The sequence below is a fragment of the Cephus cinctus genome, unplaced genomic scaffold (assembly GCF_000341935.2).
Source record: "Cephus cinctus unplaced genomic scaffold, Ccin1 Ccin1_scaffold0330, whole genome shotgun sequence".
Taxonomy (NCBI): Eukaryota; Metazoa; Arthropoda; class Insecta; order Hymenoptera; family Cephidae; genus Cephus; species Cephus cinctus.
The window spans coordinates 1961760-1982908 of NW_014333027.1; the positions used below are offsets into that span (position 1 = coordinate 1961760).

The window sequence follows — 21149 nt, forward strand, 5'->3', positions numbered from 1 at the left end:
TTGTTCTAACCATTTCCACTCTGTAATTAATCCTGTGGTTCACATTACATAAACATATCTATTTTGATAAACATAAAGACGGATTATTTTTCAGTAACGGTAATATTTATTGTTGCTCATGTTACAGTCAGTATTTATTGCAATAATTGCAATTGCATTTCCATCCAATAATTCAATCACTCACGATATTGAATGTATACAGAATTATCAATTGCAACGCACTGACTATCGTGTATATAATAATCGTACGAAGCAAAATTGGATAATTTCCAAAAGATACTGTCCGCAAAAATAATGTTAAATTGAACCGGTTATAAACAGTTGAACATTCCTTCCTCTAATATTCACATGGATATTATGCATTAACAGTGAGTTATTAAGCAGGTGATTAACGGACGGAGCGATATGCGACTAGAAATGTACGCATGATTATTTATATAATAGCTGTAAAACAGTACATTTTTCATAATGGTATGAAAGCTCAAAAATGTTCATTGATAATCAGAGGTTTTCTAAGGCATCTGTTGCTAGTCGTTGTCCCGGCTTCCATATAGTTCATAATGCATATAAGCAAATGTCCATTACTTTTTAACAAAATTTTACTTGCAAAATAGATTAGAGGAATGACTAACGCTTATCATCGGACAAACGGAAATTCAATGACAACATCAGTTCTGTCAGTCATTCCTTTGATAACTTGATTTATTAAAAGTTTGGCAATAAATGACAATATTATGCTGTACAGCCGAGGTAAGTGAGTTACAATAATCGTTTAAAAATTGATTACCCCTCAAGCATCAAACCCTGAAACCAAATCTGCACTTAACTGATCTATATTGTTGCACAGAAATATCTTGAGCAGATTTCAAAATGCTTGTAGTTTTTTTTAAAACATTGAACCATTTTCCCTTCATTAGTACTATAATCAAGAGGATTGTCATAAGCATTACAGTACTTATATTGGCTTACATGTACAGGAAAATTGTTTAAAACTTTTGTTTCTCCACAAATCTACTTTTCTACATGTCTTCTATAAAGTACTACACGTCCATCTGAACAATTGTTGCCATGTGGTAATCACTAAGAATCTGCCAAAGATATTACAACAAAATACAATATACTTTTCACAATGAAACTGACAAGACTCAGTACACAAGGTTTGACGTCACAGAGGTATTAGCACACAGAAGCTTTCTTCGGATTTACAAGTAACATGAAACCTTTTGTAATGGGAAGCTTACATGAGTTCTACGTCTTGAAAATATAAAAAAAGGGTACAACCATGTCTGTTCCAATACTAAGGTATACAGGAATGTCTATTAACAGTATAGATTGATTAATAGCGGCTCGTACAAGTCGCAAATAATGTATAGGAAAGTACAAATGAACTTGAATGAGAAATGGAAAGTTTTGTGGAGTTTTAGTATGGAATGCTTATTATATCATATAAATCTTAATAATTTACTGTACCGCCAATATGCGACATACAAAAGGAATATCATGGTGTTGCAAGATATTTATTGACAATATTCAATTTGCAATGTAGAACAAATGATGCTGAAGAATCCATGTAAGTTACCCATTAACAATTCCAAGTGTTTATCTCTTCATTATCCACCGTGATAACAATTGAACACGGTTAGTAATTTCGAACAAAAGACTAGTGCAACTTCCTATTTGTATAAAGATACAGTACTAGTACTTTTGACTGGCGTTCACCACACAACCCTGATCGATTTCCTCTGTATATAAGTTTGACTACCGTAAAGAATATGGGCAATAAGGATTTCAAAAATTCCAATCACATTGATTGTTAATACGATTTCCATTCTGTTTTTACAATCGTAACTTTAAACGTGATCATTTACACATGTGGAATAGTCTTTTTTTTCCATCGCTCATTTCAAATCCCTTGTAAAATAGGATTTTAATATCAAGAAATAAGCGAGCGCTTTACGGTACATAGAATACACAACGTCTTTGCGACTTCACACTTGGCGATGTGAAACTGGATCAAGGTCGTCGTCTTGATATTGGCGAATAAGAAAAGAAACTAGGATTCGCCGAAAAATTACTTACTGTATAAATATTTACTCGACAAAGACCTCGATCACAATCGTACAAGTAGAAAGTCCTGTCCATCTCTATTTTATACCTACTCCTATTTATTATTATGTTCTAGCAAGAAAACAAAAGTTGTATCTAAACACGTTTTTCCACCTTAAATTTAAATTCATATAGCATACATGGACAATAAATAAGAAGCACATGACATATGATACTCACAACGATGAAAATTCGGTGCGCGTATCACTGTCTTTTTTTTCTTTGTTTCAATTTACTTCATTACAGTTGACTCAAAATAACACGGAATCGTTAGCTATTATGCAAGTATTCTTGTGATCTTACGCAAATCTTATGCTTTCCATTTCTTTAAGCATAGACCTAGCTATCCTATCTACGCAAATATCAAAATGTTAGTAGATACAAAATTAGGCAAGAAAGGCGAGACACACCTTAACAAGTTTATCTATTAGTTTATTATTTATGGTTTGTTAATGGCAATCAGTAGAAGAGTGCAAAATTAAACCGTATATAAAAGTCCTGATTCACTGAAGATATTTGTGAAATTATATTTACTCATTGAATAGATCGATATTAAGAAATGTCTCCTTTTCTCAGCCTTCGTAGAACACTGGCAGATATCTATTATCACCATAATCGTCATTATCGTCATAATCATTCAAGTCTGTTAGAGTAGCACGATTCCAATGCACTATCTTACTTCTTTATCGCGTCGAAACTCACGTTTTTTTCTGTTTAACCCGACCATTTTCGATCCGCCCCAGCATCCCTCTATTTTTGAGCTATTTTATCCTAATACAGCTAGTTCTCAATCCGACGACGGCTTGGTACGTCTGCGATGATGATTGCGCGCCAGCGCGTGAATTATCGTCACCAAGAAGTAGCACACCATGATCATGACGAATTTGTCAAATAACCAGGAAATGGTCGCTGTTCCTTCCTACATTTATTTTCAGTTTTGATTACACGGGGTACCAATTATTAAATAGAAAAATTTCTACAGAGATAGACTCACCGTCGAAGATTTGTCGTGTAACTTTTGTTTTTGTTCCACGAGATACTTCTTGAGCGGAGCCTGGAACTTCGAACCCACAATGGGAATGACAGCCAGAAGGCTGATAAATTTATCTAAGAGTTCTTCATTGAATGCTATTATAACTGCGAGTTGCTGTATATGCATTTTGACTACGGCCTTTCCGATAAGAGTGGCTCCAAAGAATGTCCAAAATGGAATGAGATAGTGGCCACAGGTTAATCCAGCAAGATCAAATAGTGGATTGGGGATCTGCAAGTAATTTAGTCAATATAATTTTCTTTAATAATATAGAAGTGAAAGGTGAAGCAATAAAACACTCCAATATGTTTCATGCGGTGGTACACATAAAATCATGTCTTACCGAAGCACAAGCAAGTATCCCCAAGAAACCAGCTTTTTGTACAAAGTGTTTCATAGCTAGCTTAACGCGCATCACAAGTGGAACATTTTCGCCACTCTCCAATGCTTCAAGAGCCTCTAATTCTTTTAAGTCTTCCTGATCGCAGTCTTTCTCTTTGTCACTTTGGGCACTGGTTCGAGCGGCTCTTGCCATAAAATAGGGTGGCAATTCTCCTAAAGCCGTACCCGCGCCCCAGAGCATAGCCTCGACGCGAACCTTCCTCATGATATTGAGCACTCCTGCTGTCCAGTTAGGATCTATATTAGTGGGACATACTATCTGATCTGGATATGGTGGTTCAGGAAAGTTAAGTGCACCACACTCGTAAGCAGCCATTGTTACAGCTGCTATGTGAGGTCCCAGGTAAAGTACAAAAGTGTGTAATCCAGTGCCTAGACCCACACTGGATAATACACCAAGACCCACCCAATACATCCACCATACAAGCTTGGCTTCCCATGTTTTAAATGTCTGTAGGTGAAAGAAAATACATTAAACAATGATAAAAATTTGAGTCAGCTTATTAGAAATTTACTTGTCCAGGATACTTACATCTTGTTGAGGGCCAGATATTCTACTTAATAATAGAAACAGTATGACAATTAATACTGCGCTGCTTACGGTCCGTCTATAACGTAATGTTTTCTTTGCTAAACTAGCAATATCAATGAGCAATTCCTTTAAGAAATAGTTTAACGTTATGATAGGATGTTGCCATAATGTTAGACACTCAGGATCTATTTCAGCTTCCTCATTAAGTATGGAATTTAAATTAAATTCGATGTGGGATATCTGCGATGTGGCTTTTTCAATTAATCTTCTCTGTGCCCCATTTGCTGAGTTTGATGTAGAATCCTTTCCACGACGAACAGCGGTAGTATTTCCCAACATTGTACCACCTAATCGATTAATCTGTCAATCAAATACAGATTCGTGTTTTACTGGAAGTCAATATTAAATAACAAGCTAGAACCAAAATAGTTACCAAAAAACATGAATAAGTTAATAAAGTAATATGATTATACAGTGCTTTCATTTAAATACAGGGTATCCCAGAATAAAAAGATATGGAGTACACCATCAAGTAGAGGAAAATCCGAAACAAAAAGTCCTGATACATTTTTTTACCAATCTTTCCTCTTAGAGTTATAAACAATTAAAGTTAGCCAATCAACCCGTACCCGTTGAGCATCCAAGAACGCGGTAAGTGGGGGATAAAGGAATGCTCAGTGGGTACAGCCATGCGTTGATTGGCTACCTTTAATTGTTTATAACTTTAAGAAAGCTCGGTACAAAAATGGACCAGGACTTTTTGTTTTAGTTTTCCTCTTCTACTTGATAGTGTACTCCACATTTTATTCTAGGACACTCCATATATCACAAACATTATAGAAGTTTTCATTTACTGACACCAAGCTCTGTATATTCATTGAACTATCAGCACACCATTTGATACAATAATTATACAGGAAGGAATATCCAACAAAAATTAAGCAAAGCAAATAGCCAACGAAGCACCAAGAAGATATAGATTCTTGTGAATTTTTCAATATAATATCACAGTTTATTTACGTTGACTTTACTTCTAGCAGCTCGGTGAGATTCATATCAATAACGAGGTAATCTCTGTGAGGTCTGAGTTCTCTTGTATCATCCATTACTGTTTTATGAAATAAAGTAGAAGTGTTCACAACGAGTGGCGTCGAGTTACTATCGTGTCAGAACCCCTAAGAGGTACTGACCATTGCCCCCACTCAATTTAGTATATGCGATTGAGTCATTATCATTAGAAAATGCGCCGAACAGAGGGTCATATTGGATCAAGGGTCACCTTACCACCGCATAGTCCGCCTGTATTACTGATACAAGATTTCAACGAGCTAGTGTAATAAGAAAAAGAAAGGTCGATTCACATTGCTCAGCATTTTATACAAATGCTGAATACTTCTTTTATAGTATCTCAGTAATGTTTTTACTTACTATAGTGTACCGTGTGACAATACAATAATATACAACTATAGAAACAGTACAGAACAATCAACAGCATGTCTGAGAATTGTTATGAGATTTTTACAACTATGTCATATGTGGTATATAAAGGATGAACTGCAAAGACAGCATTTTGTGGAATTATGTGATCCGTCATAGATAAATGAATTTACAGTTCTTTAAACGTGACTCTATTTTATAAAATCAGTCAATCTGGTCGTTTGGATTAAACTACCAGCGACGATTCTGTTACGAATGACACATTAGCTGCAACGTGGAAATCAAATGGAGGAAGCCATTATGATGGACTACTTAAAAGTTATTATAAATCGTATTTATACTAATTCCTAACTTTTAAAACAAGCTTACATATTACGTTTGCTTCTATAACTGATTTAACGATAGAAGCGAGCAATAATTATATATGCGTAGATCAACATCTACAAGTATAAATGCAGTGAAGGACGTAAACGGTCATATATATATGAAAATAATGATGCAAACTACATTAATGGGATAGAGAAAATCTATTTGAAAGCGAGTTACAGGCAGAAGCATTAGTGCAACACGTGTATATGAGTATTGTGTAATGTTTAATGTATTTTTTTTTTAAAACCCGTGCCACATTTTTTTTAACAGAAAGATGAATTTACGATTAATACAATTTCTTAATAGTTCAAATAACAATTGATAAGCAATGCCCTAGTTGTGACATCTGTGAAATTATACAAAGGCAATAATGCAGATCATTCAACGTACTCCAAAACTAGCCTATAATGTATCAATCAATGAATGTAATCTATAATAGTAGCTGAAAATAGGATGGGGATATTATAACAAAATAAATAATAAAATAAAAATATAGCGCGATGCACGTTGAATAAACAATAGATAGCACGAGCTGCTCATGTTGTGAGTGTCTAGTGTACCATATTTGTCTTGTTTCCCCAAATAGGCAGGCCACGTTCCTTTAGCAAGCTCTTAAGCTGTTCACGAGTCATGCGATGGAAGGCAGGAGCCACTGTGGTAACGCTTGTCGAGCCCCTGCTCCTTGGCTGAGCAAAGTTGCCTTCAGATATTTCTGCACTTGCATTGGTAGCACTTGCACTGCTGGTCGTACTCGCCTTACGACTTACTTTCCTTCTCACCATCCCGAAGCAGGCAAGGATAATGATCAATCTTCACCATCAGCTTGTTTCTGACTGCTTCAGGGAATATAGGAAACAATTGATACCAGGAATTTGGGCTACCTATCTCACTTCTTCTTAACTTTATATGGTTATCATATTACCAAAATAAATATTTCTTATGCTAGATGTTAAAATGATAAAAGAGAAGTTTGTTGGGCGAATTATAAATTTATCATATATATTAAATTATTTCTCATCTCTGATACTTCTATTTGATAAAGAATTATGTATAGTACCTTATCAATGAGATATTGTAGAGATATCTAATATATCATATATGAGATTTACTATGAAACTACGCTCGTCATGATTTGACATAATCAGATATTTACTTTTTTTTTTTCAATGAAGAAATTGGTAAGCAATTTTTTGTCTAATAATTATATGTCTCAACAGTTTCTCATATATAAGTATGTAGTAGATTACTAGTTTCGTCAAAAAGATTTTTTTTCTTGTTAGTAAAGTATACATGGTAGCATATTAATAGCAGATACAAAATCAGATACCCATTGACTGATATCTACGTGTCTTGCAACCACAAAGTACAATCACAGATTTGAAAATTTGAACAATTTTCACAGACAGCATGCACAGAAAGAAGCCTTATTTCTAAACTGTAAATCCCAGATTTCAAAACATTGTCTTACAAATATTTATTCATAGACTAAATTAACAATATTTTGCCAAACACTCAATTGATATTTCTTTGGTAAGCTCCAAAATATCTGTACAAAATGCTCATAAAACCTTGTATAAAACTTTACGACTAGTAATAACGTTACTGTGGCATGTGACATTGATAGCTTAGTATTAATTTTAAAGTACACGTTGTGTAATCAACTCTGACGTGTATAAATGTCTTAGGGTATTTGAAAAATGAGGAAAAGCACTTAACTCTATGTCTGAATATAACTAAACCAAATAAACAGAGTTCCGATTGTCAAAGGAATTTTTTTTCCAGAATCTACGTATTACTTATTAAATATAAAGGTACACCTTTTATCAAGCTTTGGTGTATTCAAAATGTGTGCAAATTATATTTTCTGTAACCTCAAATCCACGCCACGTAAGTAAATATATATCAACCATCAGTGACTGTTCAAAGAGAATAATTGTCCAGTGCACAATTATCCTATACAGTTATAATAAAGTTTTGCATTTCTTACGTGATTCTTATCGGTGACACTTAGACGTCCTGTGTCATCTAATTAAATTAATTGTAAATGAAGCACAACATCGGTGGGAGCCATGAATTAGACTGGTATTCGATCACTGATTTGCCTGATGTCAATTTAGTTCATACAAAGAGAAGTGGAGTTTCTTCGAATTGGATTCTGAAGCGAGTCATTCTCAACATTGCCAATGTGTCAGCACCAATGTTTCTAGAATTTCGAAGCTTTAAACGAGCTTTTCGATAGGCAGAAAATATAGTTGATTAAAGCTGAGCTCTCTATTGGTTTATAAGTAACGTAACAGTTGTTTGGTAGCCAATAGTATACTCTTGTTTGTAAATTGTCGCTAATTGGGAAAAGCCCATCGGAGGTTTAATCAAGTACAGGATGATTATTGTAGCACTTTGCCAATAATTTGTGTGATCAATGGGGAATACTATAAACAATGTGAAAAAACAGAAAATTATTTTTGAATGAACCCATTGGTTTGATTGAGTTACTTTTTGGGTATGTGGAAATCGCTTGAAGTTTTATCTATATGTATTCGTAATGATATGCGAAATATATCTATTATGATGAATTCTATTGATTCTGATAGATTTTAGTTAGCTGCACGAAAGTACTGACACAGGTTATATCTATTCCTTTGCTGACTTCTTTTGTTGTGTTTAATGTAGTGACATATTGTTATATTTAAATGTTTATATAATTTCAGCATATAAATGTTGATTTTTCCCTTTGAAAAAAAGTAAACTAATGTTATTATCATGTCAATCATTACATTGTAGTTCTTTGTTTCAGATTGTCATGTGAAATGTAGATACCAATATGAGTCCTTTTTTTAATGAGTGTCAAACCGATAGACCATTCGATTATCAAAATTCAATAATTAAATGATACATTTGTTTGGCTTTGAAGATTTACGTATATATCCAAATACTATATACTCCAATAATTATGGATGTCACTATAGTATTAGAGGGACATAAATCTGATCAACTTAGTAATATTGGCTCCAGCGATAAGCAACGAGTAAAAGTAGAGGTGAATATAGGAGGGGATGAAAAATGCTTAATACATAAAAAAATGAATGAGTTAGAAACCAATAATATATTATATTCTGATGCACCCTCAAAACTGCACAATGTTGTGGATTGTATAGAGGGCTATAGAGATATAGATCCATGTCAAGTGGAATGTTTCCTATCAGACATACCTAAGGGTAACCAAAAAGAAAACTTAAGTGAAACAAATCTAAAGAAACTGCCATGTCATTTATGCAACATGCAATGTAATTTTTGTTCAACGCACGAGCTTTTGAAGCACTTGAATAAAGTTCATAATATCAACATTATTAATGAAAAATATATTTGTACATGCAAAGAAGTCTTATACGATTTAGTACTTTACAAAGAACATATTGCTAAATGTAGAGACAATCAAGAAATTCCAAAAACCTCACATATGAAGAATATAATCGAAAATATCAAAGAAGAAAACGCACTAATCATTCACGATCGTATTTACGAAGAAGAAAATAAAGGTACTAATGAATTGGATTTGATCGAAAAATCCAACTTAATAATATGTTATGTATGCTATAAATTATTTCCCTGCAAAACGTATTTTACCTCTCACCTGAAACCAAAACATCCGAATATAGTCTGTGATGAGAACTGGGATGGAATATGTTACAAATGTAAAAAGTGTGCAACTGCATATCCTAGTCTGGTTCTTGTACGTGAACACTTTTTGGAAGTTCACAATATAATATACAGATGTTCCAAATGTCATGATATGTTCAAGAATAAAAAATTGTTGAAGAAGCATTATAAATACAGCCATGAAACCGCCTCAGAAAAATCACAAGGTTGCAATGCATGTGGCAAAGAATTAAATAATCTAAAAGCTCTAAGGACTCACATTAAAATGAAACATGGCCGAAGTAACAGGCAAGGATTTCGCTGTCGTCTCTGTGAAGACAAATTCCATACAAAAGAGGACAGGTGAGAAGATTCTTTAACTTCTTTGATAACATGAAAATCATTTGTGTTCATCATGCATAGAAAGCTTCATTATGAGAAAATCCATTGTGGAGAGAGTCCATTCATATGCATGGATTGTGGAAAGGGATTCTCTAGTAAATCAGGATTATATGGTCATCGACAACTTCACAAAAAAGACCAACAATCAACTTGCCAATATTGTGGAAAAATTTTTAACGTAAGTTTTCATTAACCCAAAAAAATTCATTTTGCATTCTTTCAATCTTCCAATATACAAATTTTTTTAATACTTAAATCTTGATACTTAAACAGAGGCGAGACAGCTATCATGAACATGTTCTTATCCATGTGGGTCCTCGGCATCGCTGTCCTTACTGTCCAAAAGAATTTGTGCAGCGTAGCAATCTCATACGTCATATACGAATTCACACAGGACAGAAACCGTATTCCTGCACCTTTTGCGAGAAACGCTTCTCCGACAAGGGTGCTTGTAATTCGCATATTCGGGTTCATACGAAGGAGGAGCAATGTGCCTGTTCATATTGTGGTCAAGTTTTCACCAAGAAACAAAAGTTGAAATATCATATTCGCAAACATACCGGGGAAGGTTTATTGAGTTGTGAGATTTGTGCAAAAACTTTTACAAATACTTTTGCCTTGAAGGAGCACAGAACTATTCATGATAGGCAAACACAAATGATGTGTATAGAATGTGGAAGAGCGTTTAGTAATCAAAAGTATCTAGAAAGGCACATGGCTACTGTACATCCTGGTCCTGAATCTTTATCTTTTATCTGTCCAATCTGTGATAAAGTTTTTTATCAACAGTCCAGACTGAAGTAAGCACCTGGACCTCAATACTGTACCTCAATGTTTGTAAATTTTCATATTAAATTCTCTCTTCTAATTTTATTCATAGATACCACATCGTAACGCATACTGAGAAGAAATATTTTGATTGTGAACTCTGTGGAAAACGCTATAGCACCAGAAAGTCTATGCAGAATCATTTACAACGGTATCATGATCTCCAGAGTAATGGATTGGAATATAAGAGTGCTAAAACTAGTATGCTCGAAGAAGTGGAATTGAAGACTACAGCAGGTGTTGATTGGATATCAAAAAAAGATGGATTAGTTGCTGAAAAGCTGCTTAATGGAAACTGTGAGCAAGGTGAAATTGGAACGACAGACGATGGTAAGAATATAAATTTTGCACGTGGCTCTTATGATGAACGACTGAACGACATAGGGCCGCTCGCGAACATAGAATCCTTCCCAAAGAAAGAAGATAAAAGTTTACTTGATGTCAACTCCGTACTGAATGGATGGATGAATGCTACGTATAAACAAAATCTTTCATTGACGTCCACCGGGAAAATCAATGGAGCGGAAAAACATTGCCAAAATAATTGCGACAAAGCCTTAAATTTAGTCAAATTTACCGCACAATCTGGGAGTAGTAATGAAGATTTAGAAAGTAGTACTTCTAAAGTACTCATAACTCAAGGCCAGTATTCACGAAACGAACAATTCATATCTGATAATCAGAAAATAATTAATGGCGGAGCGCTAACTTTGTTATGTAAAAGAGGTAAAATAAATGAAGTTAAATCTACCGGTTCAAACGAAACAGTGAACTATATCGAAGAGTTAAACGCAAACTCATCAAAAGTAATCTATAATCGTAGAAAATATTTGACAAAACCGAAAAAGTACGTTCCTTCCATTAATGTTGAGCGTGTGGAAAAGCATGAATTAAAGAGTGAATTTGAGAAAAACAGGATAGATGCGTCTAATGTTTTATTCGAATGAATTATATTGTATATACATATACACACACATCATACACGGTGTATTTATCTGAACCAGAATTGAATCGGATAATGAACGATAATGTTTAATCTTCGATCTTAATTCTACTAAGCCAGTAATATAATATAGCTATTCTAATCTTATAGTTGTATACTAAGATTTTCTGCAATGCATCTTAAAAACTCAATAAGGATGAAAAATCAGAAGTACCTACCGTAAGCTACCTCTAATCTAAGATGCCATATTTCTCTTTACGCCATAGTCAGTAACAAAATATTAACTAGGCTAAGCAGAGAAATCTCGTAAATACGATGGATTATTTTTACAACGCGAAAAAGAATATTATAGTGTACACTTTAAGCTGCACTAGATGATTTAAGTGAAATAGTTGGGATCAAGAAGAACAATATGTGAACATTAATAACTAAATAAATTAAAAAATGACAATTTATATATATACATATATAATAGTATTTTTTAAGAAGGGTAGTGCTTAGGACTTGTTGTCTTGAGTATTGGCAGTTATTAGGACACTCGGTATTTGTCAGGGCGGGTCTGATAGCATCTTGGTACGTGAGGTATACTGCCAGGACCATAAAGCGGCACTCACACCGAATTTTCCAACAAAAATTTCGGAGTTGTGATGGGCTAAGAAATGGTTTCGTTAGATTAGATTAGGTTATAACTCCAATGCCACATTTTTCAAGGTTTAGTGTTAAAAAAACACATCGGCTTGCCGTTGTGAGTGCCACACGTCCTCATAACTACCATTTGACAAGTTTATATATATACGGACCAGACTAACAAGTACAAACCAATGTGCCAGAGTATCAACCAAAATGTGACAGCCAATCTATTTATTTAATATGTCTAATCAATAGATATAAGATTTACAGCTATAGTCATACGTACAAAAGTAGAAAGGTACTATTCTTCTATCGCGTATACAGAGCGTCTTTAATACAAAGAGTGAAATCAAAATGAATTTTGTAATTTTTATCTTGAGAAATAAAGTAATCGACCAAGTATCTATTTTATAAAATAATAAGAAAACGTGTTTGTTCTCAATTCGTATCCCATCAATCGCATAGATTGATCCCCAAATAATAATTACTTAGAAATTTGAATAATCCATAACCGTCTCTCACAGCTTATTGAAAATCATTAGTATTCTTAATGGTCTCTATTACACTCGTATTTCAATAGCGCAATCTGTCAAAGTTGCCATTTTCAGGACAGTGAGAGTCGTTCATATCTCTTCTAGCGCCGATATTGCCACTTTACAGTCGCTCATTAAAGCACACAAGCCCCAGACTCAAACTACAAGCTCAACAAAGCAAAGGGTGAATTATTTTCAAAAGTTGCTAACTGACCGTATCACTTGTGGAGCTTACATAGGGGAAATTCTGTTTGTTTAAAAGTGAAAGCGCATATTCCCCGTCGTTGAGAATCTCGAAATCTTTACTGGAACGTCCTAGAATTTTACAATCACGCTCCTGAATTTCGGTTTTTTACGACCAATCCTGAACACGTTTGCCCCCCGCAGTGTAATCATGGCGCAACAGGCCGTTTCGCAATACGTCAATACGAGCACGCAACTTTAAGGAACCGGCTTCTCTGTACGATACAGATGAAACATGTTTTTTCTAATTTCTTTGAATAACTCCAAAGGGAAATAGATTTTTCTATACATTTGAAATTGATAATAAGATCAGGAAATTACTCAAGTAATTTCAATGCCTTTTTCATGTACTATATCATGTACAGAAAAGATATTTCTGAACTATATTACAGTGGAGACTGACATATGGTCCAGATCGATATCTTGATAAGAGACAATTACAAGTTAATAGACTCTTAATGGCTATGCTGTTTACGTGATATATCTATAGTTAGACGGAAGAATAGACCCCATGGAGAAAAGTATTAGTATCCTTATTAGACAAGAAAAGTATTTACGTGTATTAAAATCCATAGTTAAAAGAAGTTTTTTATTTTAACATATAATCCTTACAATTCGCAGAGAATAACAATAAAAACCTTTCAAGATCTGTAGAGGATATTAATTTTAAAAATTTCAGTAAACTTTCAGTAAATTTCACTTTCAGTCTTATATCGACTCAAAAAAATAGATGGAACAACCACTTTATTTCTTAGACAACTTTTGAAATAATTTTTCTAATGATATAGTCTGTACTACGTGAGCATACAATTTTTCTTCTTTTGCGTTACGTTTAGGGGTTTAGTCCCGCTATATACGGCCCTGAGAGTGGCGGCTGTGCTTATAACCTGCCACCCGTATCCGAGGGAGACGCTAGCCAGTCGTCGAAGTAGTAAGACACCTGTCGGTCAGACAGTAGTCTAGTTATTAGTGAGTAGTGGGTAGTCCGTAGTATCCGCGGGATTTTAATAAAATATCCGCGTAAAGAAAACAGATGGAAAAATCGGCTAAACAAATTCTTAAAGAGTAAAAGAAGTATAGAATTTCGTTTGCGTAGAAAATACATTCTTGAATATTTCGAGAGCGCTGAACGTTCCTGGCCGCACGATAGCTAAGTATGTAATACATACATGCCGTGTGTGCTTAATCGTACGCGAAGCAAAGTTGAATTAAGATTTTATTATCTTATATGAAAAGTATATCAAATATTGAAAAGACATCATAACTTACGTGGCTAAAATAACTATTCCTTGGCGAGTAAGTATAGATTTTTATTAATACACCAAGAGCAGCATGCTTCGTTATGAATTTTATCTAAATGGAGTGATTATTATTTATCTGCTTGGCCGTTCCGGCAGGAAACAAGATTTCCAAAATAGTTTACGATCGATAACGCGTTTTTTTTTTTCTTTACGAATAACGTTAAAAAGAAAGCACATATCGTCAGATACAAATATTTTCTATTCAAGATAGAAAAGATACTAAGATCACACACTACAATCACAGCTTACATAGCAATCATGATTAAACTATTCTGCACTTTTATTAAGTTCAGCATGTATACTTGCAACATTGAACAATATTTATTTAAAAAATCTATGAAATATGCTTCAATGGTAACGGGGCTTGGTGGTCGTTGGATATAAATTGCATGAAAGATAAACTTAATAAAATGATATCCACTCAGTACTGGATACACGTAACACGCCCGCATAAGTGCTCGACTTTGTTTTAATTCTTTTTTTTTTTAATTAAACTTCACCAAAACATTATTTTTGACGTGGCAGTTAATGGACGTTGCTGTCATTATTGCCAATGAAACGTACTCGAGTTTTAAAAACAGAATGTACCTACCAATAGAAAATAAAAGCCGAAACCGTCAATATCCCATTCTGTCGTGACTCTAGGATTTTAAAATATTCAATTCACCGCAACACCGATCCATACCGAAGTTCGAGCATAGCAAAAAATTAATGTCTGTGCAGTTTTAACATGCATTAACAAAGGGTAATACGTGAGCAGATACTAAAACAGCATTCAGTTTCATTGTCATATAAATAGTAATAAGCGATCTAATAAGTAACGAACAGAAAGCAATTGCGTTGACTTAATGGATGGATGCCGTGAGAAAGAAAAGAGAGAGAGGATGCGAAAAGATACCCCTGAGATGGAAAAAAGGGGAGAATCCACCCTTAATGAAATTAACTTCGGCCACGTTAAATTAAACGAATGTCTTTCCGATATAAAAATATTCGACGTCTCCTGAGGATCTTATTACATATTTATACATACGTATAATATACATATACGTATATAAAGTTATAAAAATAGCCAGGCAATCTTTTTCACAATTTCACTCACTTTTCACGTATAGTATTTATTATTATCAACTACTAGAAGGTGAACGAGATTAAATAGGAGCTTGAAATTATTACCAGATGGATCATTTGTAATTCTCCAGTATCAGTCACAATGGTCCCACGTAATTAGTATATTTGAAGAGGGAAATGGTAGTCGATCGTTGCTCCTGTACGTTGTTACCTTTAATGTGCCATCGATCTTTGCCATAATAGAAACGTCCCCTAGAAATCATATATCAATTATTGATGCATGTAGTATATGGAACAATAAATATCAGCAATTTGCATGCTTGTATGTACAATTTATTTCAAGGTTCTCGGTGCCATATGCGAAGTTATACTATGAACAGTGTAACTTGGTTCCTTATATCATTGCATAGTTGCTATACGATATTTTCGTTGATACTGGTAAACCAGAAAATAGGAGCAGGATACTATAGCACATCGTAAATCTTTAGGGTGTTGTTAGATTTATGAACGCCAGTAAATAACAAACGTAACATTTAATGGATGAATGTTTTAACACGTTGTAACGTAAATAAAAATTTACGAACCATTAAATTTATTCCTTATTAGTATAGATCGTTGATACAACCCTGAGAAGATTGTCTGCCGGAGATGTTCGTTGAAACGTAAAAATAACAAGCGTTCAAGTTAGTAAATTTTATGAAGCGTGTTTTATTAAGATAGAAATTTTTGGATGGTTTTTTATTCTAAATTTGGTAATCATCTTCGTGTCCGGGTATAAAGTTTAGAATTTCTATATTGCTTTTTTTTTCATTTCTGATATCAACGTCCTGATCGCGGGTAGAAAATCAGATTTGATAAGCTCGGTGCCATTGTTCGCCTAGGGTATAAATAATTCTCGAGAGGTTATGTATATAATAGGACCTTAATAATTCCCCCATTGTTCCCGACCACTAACCTTGCCATTCGAGCTCCCGAGTTATTTCTAGGTAAACCGGTGGAAAATTAAATTTCTTTCATATCTAATCCTGAGAGGTAATAGGTACTGGTTACGACCCTGAGTGCTTCCTCGTGTTCGTCGAGATACAGCCCTGTGCCGACTGTGGGGTCAGGGTCGTCGAGGGTGGCCGAGAAATTAAATTGGGTCACCCGGGCAAACCAAACCCTCCTCCATTACCCTACACTACCATTTCTAGTTCCAACTCCATCCCTGCAGAATCCCATGTAGACCGACTGTACTATATGTACACAATGTGAATATATGTCTGCGCTATGCCACCTGATGCTTCTATTCTTCAGGATGAGGATGAACGAGACGCTATCTCAGTGATGCTGAATATCCTTGCGTTGGACCGCTGCTTCCTTTATGATTCCATCTCACAATTTACGATACTCTGGTGGAAAATTCTAGTCAAGATAAATTATTACCAGAGTCTCTGTGGCTGCATAAAGTATCTGAGTAATACATCATGATGGATTATACAGGCGATACTGGTAATAAAGGCACTAGATGGGTGTGTCCCAATGATAGACACCTTGCTCTCAGAGCAAAGTAAGTATTCCTGGTGTTTTATCAATTATAGTTTAATGGAGCACCATGAGTGTTCTTTGTGTCATTACTGTTTTATAATTATATATAATGAAATAAAACATTTGGGAATTATATATATTATTCACTTAGACTGCGCACTGGATGGTCCGTAAAAACTGGATCTCTTGATTCACGATCCGCCGATTATTCGTATTCGAATTCCTATCCTGGTAGTTCGCAGTCTTCTGCCAGTTCCTTTGTTCTTAGTGATGAGGAGCGCCAAACTATTATAGAGGTTCGCAGAAAATATTTAATACGTTATTATGTCATACATTTTTTAAGGTGTATTAAAGAAACGAATAAATAATTCATATAATCACCGATAGGTCATTCGAAGAGCGGAAGCACTGGACCTATCTGAACAGGAACGTGTAGGAAAGCTTGTAGAACGACTAGAAAATATGAAACGTAATGTAACCTCAGTTACAACCATTAGATCAAACGGCAGAAGTTGCGGAAGTCGTTGTTCTGGTGGTCGTTGCATATGTTCCTGTGCCCTATGTGGTGAACGATTCGCTGTCTTGGGAGCTGGACCAAGTCTCTGTAAGGATTGTCGAAAATATATTTGTCAAAAATGTGGGATAGAAGCGACTCCTTCGTCGGCGCCGCCATTTACCCCAACGTTCTCAACAGCAAGAGGAAATATAATACCTCAAGGAATACAGAGAACCAATGTGCAGAAAGTCTTCCTATGTCGCATCTGCTCGGAAACTCGTGAGATGTGGAAGAAAAGTGGTGCCTGGTTCTTCAAGGGTCTACCGAAATATGTATTACCTGAGAAGAAAGTGGTAAGTATAGTAGAGGATTGACATATGAAACCAGAGAAGAGAATCAATGTTTCTCTTCTATTGAATATAGGAACGCGGAAGACCCAGAGCAGGATCTAGAGCATCTGGATGGGCTGTGGCTGGCGGTATAAGACCATTGGAAACTCTAGAACAAGATTCATCATCTGACGAAGATGCTACTCGTCGTTTGGCCGTAACACGTTCTTTGTCCGCTTCCGCTGGGGAAGCAGGATCTAATGAGATGGCCACAATAGCACAGCTCCACGAAGACAAGTATCAGGAACACTCTTCAATTTCATCGAGTCGTACATCTCCAAGTTATCATCGACAGAGTTCCGCGCCTGGATTTGAAATGGATTATTACAATAGCAACAGTGGTTACGGTGAATCTTTTCAATCCCAGATACCTTCATCAGCTTCCACAGCAGGACTCGGTTTCCAGGGCAGTAGAAACGTCAATAACTTCCCGGGTCAACAAACCTCTGTGGATGATCTCAGGAAATCCTCGGTTGAACAGCTAAATGGCTCTCAGGTACATCTTCTCAGGTACGTAAAAAACTGGCTACGTGAGATAGAAATTAGTTCCTGCCTTCGGTCCATAGGAGGGACTCAATGGACTCGAGTTATCCCACACTGGAGAGGAATTTAGATCAAGATCGGAATCGGTATTCGGATTGGGATCAGGAGAGTCTCGCCGCAAGCAGCGACTACACGAGCAACAATATCAATCACTCCGAGCAGTTCAAAACGGTTCAACGCAATCAAACCAGTGAATATCAATTAACACAGATATGAATAAGAATGCAGTACAAAAGAATTGGCTATTAAATTATTGCATGACTGTTGTTAGACCCAATGGAATCAGGACAAGGTTACGGGACTCTGGAAGTCTCACTGCGATACGACCCAGCGGCTCAGTGCCTCCAGTGCAGAGTGGAACGAGCACGAGGATTACGACCTATGGATATTCACGGACTTGCAGACCCATTTTGCAAGCTGAATATATTACCCATATTACCGACCACGATCACCAAGCGATTGCGTACGAAAACAGTACACAAGACTCGCGACCCAGAGTTCAACGAGACCCTAAACTTCTACGGAACCACAGAGACAGATGTAAATCATTCTGATAAAATCATTTATTATCATAGGAATACTATTATTTCACTAAAATACATTTCCTCTATGCTTTTAGATGAAGAACGGCAGTGCCCTACACGTCCTGATTCTTCAAGACGATCCAGCGGGACGAGATTTCTTAGGAGAAGCGAAATTTCCTCTTCACGAACTCCTACCCTATCAAATGAAGCAATACAACGTCTTCCTGGAGAATCACTACACGGTAAGAGATTTCAATTTTTCTGTATCAATATTTACTGTACTTATAAGTCTGAACATCGTTCTGTAAATTAGGTGGACCAGGAGGAGAAAGTATGGGGCGAGGGTACCAATCCACGAGGCCAAATCCAGGTATCCTTAAGCTACAGTACGCGACGTCGTGCGCTCCTGGTTATGATACATTCTGCCGCGAATCTATTACCCATGGACAGCAACGGGTTCTCTGACCCGTTCGTGAAGCTCTGCCTGACAAGAGATCCGAAAGAAAACAGTACCCATCATACCAGGTCAGCAGGTACTACGAACGTCTTCAAGAAGGACAACAAAAAGCAGAGCGCACGCAACACTCACAGCACCAACGTCAAGTGGAAAACGTTGAACCCAGAGTGGAACGAAGAGTTCGCTTTCGAGACTCGACTTACGGATCTCACCAGCCTCATGCTATCCATATCGGTGTGGGACAAGGATTTCGGGAAGAGCAACGATTACCTCGGTGCGCTATAAATTATCAAATGTATCAGATATATTTGAATTTAATTACACATGAAATTTAATATCTAGGAGGACTTATGCTGAGCTGCAGCAGCAAAGGGGCTCGCCTACGGCATTGGATAGACGCGATCAAGTTTCCAGATCATCGCCATCGAGCTTGGCATAATTTAACTGAAGCCACGGTAGCTACCGAATAAGTTAACTATTTTTATTATACTCGTTAACGTATGAAGACTATTTATTACTTAATCGAAAATCAACACGAGGTTGATTAAAGTGGGTATCTTAGAGGTTTTATTCCTGGTGATTTTGTGTCGTGTCCTATTAGATTTATTTTTAACAAGGATAGCGACTGAAAGTAATCCAGCAACTGGATGTTATGATGGTAAATATAGAAAATATAGTCTCGCTAGATTGTAGTTAAGATGCATCACTCAATGCTATTGTAAAACTCTTTTTGAATTCCTGTTAGTTTTGGTGGAAAAGGGAAATTTGAGGGGTGCGTATCCTGAAGTTAAATTAATAATTTCTTAAGTCAATAGTTAAAACGTATAATATACGTTTTTATAGATTACTAAGTAAAAACTATTTTGAATCAAGTAATTCTAGAAACAAGCAAAAAGATAGGACTTGACAGTTATTTGAATATTTATTTGAAAGACAAATACGTAGGGTATAGTGTTTCCTAAATTATAATTCCAAAAATTTCATAGGTTTATATAATCATATTAAAGAATACCTACACTCAGTACCGTATGTCTTAAATCGACATTTCAATTTCTCTATATTACAACTTTGAAGGTTACATTAGTTACTTTATCTTATAACAGTTAACCGTTGTACATACACTGAAAGTTATGGCAGTCGTATGCATTTATAAAATAACAAATTCTTTATGTATGAATTAAGAAAAAAAAAATAGAAGTTCAGCTAGACTATAATTAAGTAAAATATTGACGGTAATGGTTGCATTGAATTAAAAGTGCTCGTTAAGGTAAAGTTTGTCAAAGAAAATTTCATTGGAATGAATTCTAATCAGCCGATAGTACAATTGGAAAAGCTTTCAGTACCGTGTATGGCAAACGTGATTTTTTAATTGTAAAATTCAGGAATAAAGAAACAATAATATCTGTTCTACACTGTAGAAAAGTAAAATAGTTTCGCATTACTTAATATGTAAAAAATATCATACGGATAACGTATCTATACATGTATTACACACATATATGTATAGAGCTTTCTTTCTTTTAAGTTTATATATTTCATATGTAATAGATCTATAAACAAGCGAAAATAATTTGCAATTTTCAACAAATGAAAATCATTCGGTGAAAAATTTAAGCTATTTCACACATATATCCTATATTATAATTATTATAATTCCTATGCGAATTGGTGGATTGACTGAATAATGAAAACTATAAGCAAATCATCTGTTTAACAATGTGTTTATAAAAAGCGACATTATTTCTTATGA

At 35.3% G+C, this 21149-nt stretch overlaps 3 protein-coding genes across 12 annotated transcripts; 2 read left to right on the forward strand and 1 right to left on the reverse strand.

Moving 5' to 3' along the window:
• Positions 1–83: 83 nt before the first annotated feature.
• Positions 84–15684, reverse strand: LOC107266674 (vacuole membrane protein 1). Of its 6 annotated transcripts, none has more exons than XM_015737392.2 (6): positions 7867–8082; positions 6440–6715; positions 4074–4433; positions 3483–3992; positions 3101–3370; positions 676–3025 (listed from the first exon to the last, which is right to left on the reverse strand). In XM_015737392.2, the coding sequence occupies exons 2-6, from the start codon at positions 6659–6661 to the stop codon at positions 2894–2896; spliced, it is 1494 nt and encodes a 497-aa protein (XP_015592878.1). In that variant the 5' UTR covers positions 6662–6715; positions 7867–8082; the 3' UTR covers positions 676–2893. The 6 variants fall into 6 exon arrangements, with proteins under 6 accessions (XP_015592879.1, XP_015592881.1, XP_015592880.1 ...); XM_025083838.1 differs by having other exon boundaries at positions 6440–6712; positions 7867–8043; XM_015737393.2 differs by lacking the exons at positions 6440–6715; positions 7867–8082 and adding an exon at positions 15569–15684 and having other exon boundaries at positions 84–3025.
• On the forward strand, positions 6728–12718 carry LOC107266662 (zinc finger protein 569). 3 transcript variants are annotated; one of them, XM_025083822.1, is made up of 5 exons: positions 6728–7766; positions 8674–9878; positions 9939–10095; positions 10191–10717; positions 10798–12718. In XM_025083822.1, the coding sequence occupies exons 2-5, from the start codon at positions 8830–8832 to the stop codon at positions 11690–11692; spliced, it is 2628 nt and encodes an 875-aa protein (XP_024939590.1). In that variant the 5' UTR covers positions 6728–7766; positions 8674–8829; the 3' UTR covers positions 11693–12718. The 3 variants fall into 3 exon arrangements, with proteins under 3 accessions (XP_024939590.1, XP_015592843.1, XP_015592844.1); XM_015737357.2 differs by lacking the exon at positions 6728–7766 and adding an exon at positions 8219–8379; XM_015737358.2 differs by lacking the exon at positions 6728–7766 and adding an exon at positions 8410–8503.
• Positions 13873–20641, forward strand: LOC107266663 (rabphilin-3A). 3 transcript variants are annotated; one of them, XM_015737361.2, is made up of 10 exons: positions 13881–14390; positions 16760–17012; positions 17142–17286; positions 17378–17839; positions 17910–18385; positions 18442–18608; positions 18690–18958; positions 19038–19184; positions 19256–19673; positions 19742–20641. In XM_015737361.2, the coding sequence occupies exons 2-10, from the start codon at positions 16930–16932 to the stop codon at positions 19867–19869; spliced, it is 2295 nt and encodes a 764-aa protein (XP_015592847.1). In that variant the 5' UTR covers positions 13881–14390; positions 16760–16929; the 3' UTR covers positions 19870–20641. The 3 variants fall into 3 exon arrangements, with proteins under 3 accessions (XP_015592848.1, XP_015592849.1, XP_015592847.1); XM_015737362.2 differs by lacking the exon at positions 19742–20641 and having other exon boundaries at positions 13873–14390; positions 17910–18389; positions 19256–19637; XM_015737363.2 differs by lacking the exon at positions 19742–20641 and having other exon boundaries at positions 13874–14390; positions 17910–18371; positions 19256–19637.
• Positions 20642–21149: the final 508 nt, after the last annotated feature.

Excerpts from the sequence above, each read along its gene's own strand:
- LOC107266663 (XM_015737361.2), top strand. The coding sequence starts at position 16,930 with ATGATGGATTATACAGGCGATACTGGTAATAAAGGCACTAGATGGGTG. Across the intron at positions 17,013-17,141 it reads CACCTTGCTCTCAGAGCAAA|ACTGCGCACTGGATGGTCCG; the intron begins GTAAGTATTCCT and ends TTATTCACTTAG. Across the intron at positions 18,386-18,441 it reads TCTCAGGTACATCTTCTCAG|GAGGGACTCAATGGACTCGA; the intron begins GTACGTAAAAAA and ends TTCGGTCCATAG.
- LOC107266662 (XM_025083822.1), top strand. The coding sequence starts at position 8,830 with ATGGATGTCACTATAGTATTAGAGGGACATAAATCTGATCAACTTAGT. Across the intron at positions 10,096-10,190 it reads ATTGTGGAAAAATTTTTAAC|AGGCGAGACAGCTATCATGA; the intron begins GTAAGTTTTCAT and ends ATACTTAAACAG. Across the intron at positions 10,718-10,797 it reads TATCAACAGTCCAGACTGAA|ATACCACATCGTAACGCATA; the intron begins GTAAGCACCTGG and ends TTTTATTCATAG.
- LOC107266674 (XM_015737392.2), bottom strand. The coding sequence starts at position 6,661 with ATGGTGAGAAGGAAAGTAAGTCGTAAGGCGAGTACGACCAGCAGTGCA. Across the intron at positions 3,993-4,073 it reads TATCTGGCCCTCAACAAGAT|ACATTTAAAACATGGGAAGC; the intron begins GTAAGTATCCTG and ends TTTCACCTACAG. Across the intron at positions 3,026-3,100 it reads TACACGACAAATCTTCGACG|GAAGGAACAGCGACCATTTC; the intron begins GTGAGTCTATCT and ends AAATAAATGTAG.